This window comes from Ostrea edulis, chromosome 8 (assembly GCF_947568905.1).
Source record: "Ostrea edulis chromosome 8, xbOstEdul1.1, whole genome shotgun sequence".
In the NCBI taxonomy this organism is placed as follows: Eukaryota; Metazoa; Mollusca; class Bivalvia; order Ostreida; family Ostreidae; genus Ostrea; species Ostrea edulis.
Genome location: NC_079171.1, coordinates 14,317,864 through 14,325,047, shown reverse-complemented (window position 1 = coordinate 14,325,047; position 7,184 = coordinate 14,317,864). Strand labels below are relative to the sequence as shown.

At 34.4% G+C, this 7,184-nt stretch overlaps 1 protein-coding gene across 1 annotated transcript in view; it reads right to left on the bottom strand.

Moving 5' to 3' along the window:
• Positions 1–501: 501 nt before the first annotated feature.
• The window catches only part of LOC130046531 (receptor-type tyrosine-protein phosphatase epsilon-like), a 34,009-nt gene continuing 27,326 nt past the window's right edge, over positions 502–7,184 (bottom strand). The window contains exons 18-24 of the mRNA XM_056146974.1: positions 6,371–6,464; positions 5,564–5,637; positions 5,340–5,474; positions 4,783–4,902; positions 4,345–4,487; positions 1,152–1,287; positions 502–678 (exon numbers count right to left, since the gene is read on the bottom strand). Of these exons, the coding sequence (XP_056002949.1) occupies positions 1,191–1,287; positions 4,345–4,487; positions 4,783–4,902; positions 5,340–5,474; positions 5,564–5,637; positions 6,371–6,464 (663 nt within the window). The 3' untranslated portion in view covers positions 502–678; positions 1,152–1,190. The remainder of the gene's footprint in view (positions 679–1,151; positions 1,288–4,344; positions 4,488–4,782; positions 4,903–5,339; positions 5,475–5,563; positions 5,638–6,370; positions 6,465–7,184) is intronic.

Here is a 7,184-nt window from a genome sequence, read left to right as displayed (position 1 = left end):
TAGATTATCAAAATCCTCATTTGAACTTCGATGCAAAAACTAATTAGATAGGCAGAAAGAGCATACCCGAAAATGGTTTACACTGTAAGTGTAAACTAAAAAACCCAAGGTTGTCCACCAGAAAGCCATACTACATTAAAATTTAAAGATAACAATGCAAAATATTTTTACTTCACCGTGTAACGTAAATCTTCACCGTGTAACGTAAATCATAGAAAATAGATGACGTCACAATCAAATGACGTCGCAGCAGTGTGAGACAGAAAAATCTCACATGGCTGTCTCACATGGGTAAAGTCGATCTCACACTGGTGATAATGTGAGAAACATTTCTTTCATCTCTTTCTCTTACTTTCTTTCCACTTTCTCTATCTCTCTCACATAAACGTTTTAGAATATAAAATACATATAACAACGAAATCTTAATATAAAATTACAATAGAGGTCGATAAAAACAATCTATTTCTAAACGTCAATATCAAATGAGAAACATCAATGTCAATTCCAAATGAAACATTTATCAACGTCACTATGACAAATGGCAAATCATCAACGGCAATATAAAATGAGAAATTAAAACACATCACGCTCCTTCCTCCTCTATTGATTGTAGTATACGTTTTCTGATGTAGCCTCGATGTAGTCACAAACAGCTCTATACACCAACAAATACTCGTCCTGAAATTTTGATAAAAACACGAACTAGTAATTGAGTATATCAGTAAGCAATGCGTATATCTTAGAACCGAGTATCTAAAATTCTCCCAATAACTATGTTATTGAAAACACGAAATGGTAATGAAATACACGAACTAGTAATTGAGACTGTCAGTAAGCATTGTGTATAACTTCGTACTCCATATGTAAGAATAGTTGCAAGGAATAGTTTAGTGACAACCTCGCAAAAAGGATGGTCACATGCTCTTGTATCAATATAGCAGTGGTCTAATTATTAATTAAGTTGAAACAGAGTTTCTTAGTAGTGGCCCATTAATACATACTTAGTAGTGGTCAATTAGTATATACTTAGTAGTGGTCAATTAGTACATACTTGGTAGTGTTTGATTAGTACATACTTAGTAGTTGCCCATTAGTATATACTTAGTAGTGTTTGATTGGTACATAATTAGTAGTGGTCGATTAGTACATACTTGAGAAGAACAGAATTCTGGTCTCCTTGTCTGTAGTTGTCATACAGCTGTAAAGACGTCAATATTGTCATCCATCTTCAGTTGTTGTATCACGTTATACACCGAACAGAAAACACCACACAGCATGGCGCCATCTCTGTAACAATTCAAGAGAAATACATGGAAATGTTGTGATCGATAAAGATTCCCAGATCAGTCGAGTTGGAAAGTGTGCAACTTATTGCTTTTTTAGGGTACTACTATTACAATAATTACAATATACTAGAATCGACGCCAGATTGACCACTCCGATAGCTGTTTAACATTTGTTTTCATTTTTCGGAAAACTACAATACTCGGTAAATAATTTGTCCCCACCCCTTTATTGGCTATATTTAGAAAACATAAGAAAGTACAAGAATTTCTATACCGTTTGACAATAAAAACAAAAAATACATCAACTTCAATCAACAGTTTCGGAAGACGTTTTCAGTAAGACCAAACATCACATTAAATTCGATTCTTTTGTCAGATTTCGAAAAATTCAAATATGATTGAGGCCTCCGTGGCCGAATGGCGCTCTAAATCACAAGGCCTCTCACCTCTGTCGGCACGGGTTCGAATCCCGCTCGCGCCGGTAAGTGAGAAAGTTTCCCAGTTTACTTTCGGAGGGTCGGGGGTCTCTTCCCAGGTATAATGTATCTGGATTCTCTCTTCCACCACTAAAAACTGGGCGCCACCAGATAAGTGAAAAATTGTTGAATGTGGCGGAAAACATCAATCAATCAAATATGATAAATCGGATCATATTCTAGTGAATGAAGGACAAAATACAAATAAATGTTTCAATTTTCACAGTTCTACATAACACATTGAACATAGATGATGGTTTTTGATTTTAATGGATTGAATACAAATATCCATTGTACCCAATAAATGATTCTGTAATTAAACGATACAAGTTTTATATCCTCTGCAGTTGATTTTATATTGACATAAAGTTTCAAATAAATTCTGGTCGTAGCTCTAAACTAGTTTCCCATTTTGACTCATAGTGTTTTGTAGACATCAATAAATCTGGACCTTTTTCTGTTCGAAAGTAGACATCTAATAAATTCTGGCTGGCCTAGTGTAGGAATGTCCTTGAGCAGTTCCTTTCCATTACTATTAATTAAGACAACATGTGTCATTTTAATTCTATTAGAAAGTAATCGAGAATTGGAAAACAAATATTCTGTAGGGAATACAACCAGGCCTTATTATTTTTCATGTTTAAGCGGTTGTTATAACAGCAATCTTCCTCATATGTTGTTACACCTTCAGTTTCAATATATTGGTATTTCTACACCTTCATATTCAATATTTTGATATTTCAGTTATTGATGATAGTGCCCAAGTCCACACCAGCTTGTTATCGCAACAAAAATATAATTCTTGGAACATTTCTTAATTTCCAATAAAACGTCAGATGGAGAACTCATGATACGGGTAAATCCATTGGTATACAAAAGTTGGCTTACAGTTTAATTTACAAATTCGTTCTTACTTTCTAAACTTCGACAATATTTTTCTAGAGTTTCCTTTTCGTTCTAGCAAGCAAGTTTTTCATAAAAGCTTTACGAAGTTCTTCAACATTGGTATGAGTTACATTAAGCTTTCATGGGATTCCGGGAGAATCATCCATGTGTCTGAAAGATCATAAATGTTTTGCAATGCTTCTTTTTTCTAGAGATTTAAAATGCTGTTACACTTCGTAGCATACAGTACTTGTTTCATGAATACCTAATCACCTAACTATATTTAAACATACAGTAGAAACTGCCTAATCCGACATCTGTGGAATACGTGTTACTGGGTTTTCTGATTCTTAGTTTCATTCTCATTCTTATATTCTGTTTATTCTACACACCATGTATATGACAAAAATCGTATCCCATCAGATATCAGCATTCTTCACTGTGGTATTGCATCCTCTGTAGAATGTACCATTAAAGGGTTGTATGGGGTTGCTGCATATTGTATCTTTATATTTTCAATGGATTTTGTATTTTTCATTTTATAAAATGATATTCTCATATGATTCATTCTTTATGAGTAAGTAATTAAATTTCCAATAACCTTTTCTTTTGTTGAATTTCGTGAAAAATATTTTAAACTAAGCGACATAAATTTGGATTATCCATCATTGGACCGTATATATTTTCACTTATGAGCTAACATACTTATTGAGCACTTTCAATTCAAGTACACGCATATTACCTTCCTGATCAGTGTGTTCTGCTAAAACTATGTATTCAAAGTCATCATGTAATACCATTGCGATACCACAAAAACATGGGTCAGGTGATATATAGGTACTTTATCCCCAGAAAGACCTAGTTTACTTGTGATCATTCATAGTATAAGGCATATTATGTAGGAAATAGAATAATATTTGATTAATATAGTGTTTTTAATTAATAAAATTTAGTACATTCCTCCTTTTATATAACTCTACATGACCCCTACACTTCAGGAATACAAACTTGTTTGAAAGTATATAGTTCAAATTGATTTTTAAAAAATGTCTACATTTCCAATGGTTTTGCCATTGATATCTTTACAAATTGTAATGATAGCCATTTCCTCGTGAATACATTGCAGTTGAAAACAATACCAACGTCATCGATTAAGTCAAACCTCATGTGCTTCTTCTCGCACTGTCCGCAGAAAAATCCTTGGAAGTACCACTCAGCGGGTATTGTGTGGTGATAGTTTAATAGATAGATTAGGTGCGAGTTTTCAACAGCCACATCAAGTGTTTTATTTACATCGCGACAGTCCTTAACTAAAACCCAGATAATGTTCAACGTATAATTTAGCGTAGAATTCCTTGTAGAAAAAGTTATATTCAATTATCTGTTTTATTTAGTTATTTTTGGATCACGATACCGCTGTTGTTACTATTTATAACTTTACACTGTTCACTGCCCATCGTTAATGCGGTGTCATTCAAAAAAGACACATTTGATCAAATATACATTATCACAAACCTTGAACCCACAATGTTTAGGTCTTAGGTTCTACGCGGCCATGCTAGGGGGATATGACCTCCCGATCACGAAATGAATACTGTAACCACTAAGCTACCACGATGATATAACATTTACACTGTCAGAGAGAGAGAGAGAGAGAGAGAGAGAGAGAGAGAGAGAGAGAGTCTATTTTTTCTTACTTGCTGACAACAGTGATTGGGTATTCTGTAGAGAGATTCTGAACAAATGACACTAAGTTTCGGAGAAACGAAGTGTCACGAGGAGTTCCGGAAGACTGCACTGGTCCTTGTGGTTCTGCAATTGTTATCATCTGAGGAATCTCCTGAAATAAATAAAGATCTGATATGTCTACAAGAAATGTAAGTATATGTAACTACATCAATCATTGTCTGGTTTCTAGCCTTACTATCCGTACAGCACGACAAAAATTCAACACAGCAGCTGCAGTAATAAGAAAACTGGCCCGCATTTAATGAAATATATCACGTTTTATCTCGCACGAAAACGTCCAAACATTAAAGGGAAATATCAGGATCGTTTTTCCTTGACCATGTTTGGAGGTATTCTAAGAGGCAACTATGGTATGTAACAGATGCGTATACAAACGTCTCACTCACCTCATCTCTTGAAATCTGTGCTGTGGTGATCTTAACATCTGTGCTATTTTCAGACTGATGACACACCTCAAAAGGCGGCAAGGATTTAGTCGAACCTGGATCTGGAAACCATGCTTTTGACTGAAGCAAAGATAAAAAACACTTAATATGAAGATCACTGATGTATATGAATAGCCATGAAACTACTCTTTCACCTGGCTAGCTTACATTCTGTTCGGAATACGTTAACGATATACGGAAATATTCAGCTAGATACAAGCCCTGTATGCAATGATGTTAAGTGGAAACGGTGAATATAACGTACGCTGATTAATCTCATAAATCTTTCTTCAAGAATACAGAATTGAGAGTAGAACAAACATGGACTCTGGGATATACCATGTATTTTTCTATAAATAGCATTTGACTTTAAATGAAACAAACCTAACAAAGATACAAGCGACAATCAAGAAATTGAAGTATTCACCATTACCCGACATACTAATCAATTTCTTGAAAGTGATTTAAAAAAACGGGTATCCATATTGCATGTCGATTATTCTAATACAAATGCAAACCGATTCAATTTCACGTAACGGATCCATGCAGATCACGGTATTGGATTCATGGTCATTGAGCAGACGAAGAAAGTCCACAGCGCCCTCTGCTGATGGATAATTCGTCACTATGAAGGCCCTATCATCTGTGTATGACTGGAGAATAAATAAGGCACAGTTGTAGTTTAGATAATTTGCGGGTATAGTATTGTAATGTTAATATTTCTTGTCTGAATTGTACTCACAGGGACATGGATGGCATTGATGAAGTTTCCACGTTTTGCAACCGATGATGTTAGATATAAGCTGTACTTCTCAACTAAATTGATTAGAAAATTACTAATTGTTATAAACATTTCTCTATGTTAAACTCTGTATTACATCTCCATCAAAATTTAACGTTAGAATAAGGTATCGTATTTACAAAAAATCTGCATTTCTAAATAGCAGTCTAGCTAAGCATTTTGTAATACTTCATACAAAAATTCTCTGCAAATAATGATGTTAAATTGCTGTAGTACTTCGGCATTGATATAACATCTCGCGTGATCAAGGAGCAAACTACAAACCAATTGAACTTGTAATATTGGAGCATTTGATAATATGTAGAAAATAATTTGTAATTTTTATATCAATAACTCATCATCTGCATAATTCTCATCTAAGTTTTACTTCTCTCAATAAGTAAACCAAATTTATAGAGAGAACTTAAATAGACACGGCCTGTTGTCTGATATTATCATGAATTATCATCATAAAACAGTGTTTAGATGAAACTAGACTAAAGTCATAACAATCCAAACCTCTGAATTATCATCATCACGCACATCTAATGCGGGTTATGCAATTTCAAACTTATTGTTCATACTGTAGTGGTGCCTTACCACAATTGCAGCTGAATACTACAAAAATAAAATTTTCCAACACAACAATGATCCTAATATATACGATCCAAATTGATACCCTTAATATGTGAGTCGTTCTCTATAGTTAGAACGAAAAGGTATGATATCGTATTTTCTGAAAATAAAAAGTAAAATCATAATACTTACGTGGTAATAAATCATATCCGTTTTTGTTCGAATTGTGTTGGCTAGCAATTTTATAATCTGTTGGCGTGTACATAGGTCGTATTTTCATCAAGAGCTGAAAAACAAAATAAGATTTCAATATTTCATTTCTGAAGTATGTAGAAAATATAACTGTACGACCATATTTAATACAAAAAAAACCTTCTGTCGACAATGCCAGGCTTCATTAATGTAATGATAGGAAATTAGAAAAGTATTTCAGAGCTAGGGGGATGACTGGTTGTTATGTATTGTTGAACACAAAAAATATATTTATGTCACAAAAGCACGATATACATTGGCGCTGCTCATTTGTAATTGTGGTGTTACAAACTACGTCATTACAGTCGAATATGTTCAATATGCTACAAAAAGTCCAATTCATGACCAGTCCGGGGCATTGTACATTAAAAATAACATAATTACTGTAAATGCCCCAGAACAGGATTCCCAAAGTAGCTCTACACTGGACACCACCTGGAAAGAGGAAAAGAGGCAGACCACGTACTACCTGGAGGAGAACCGTAACATCAGAACTAGAGGAAATGGGCTACTCATTGGGACAGGCACAGTATATTGTCATGGAAAGAGGTAGATGGAGACAACTTGTTGAAGCCTTATGTCCCAACGGGGACGAAAAGGATAAGTAAACATTGGCGCTGCTCATTTGTAATTGTGATGTCACAAACTACGTCATTACAGTCGAATATGTTCAATATGCTACAAAAAGTGCAATTTATGACCAGTCCGGGGCATTGTACATTAAAAATAACATAATTACTGTAGCATGTAAAAT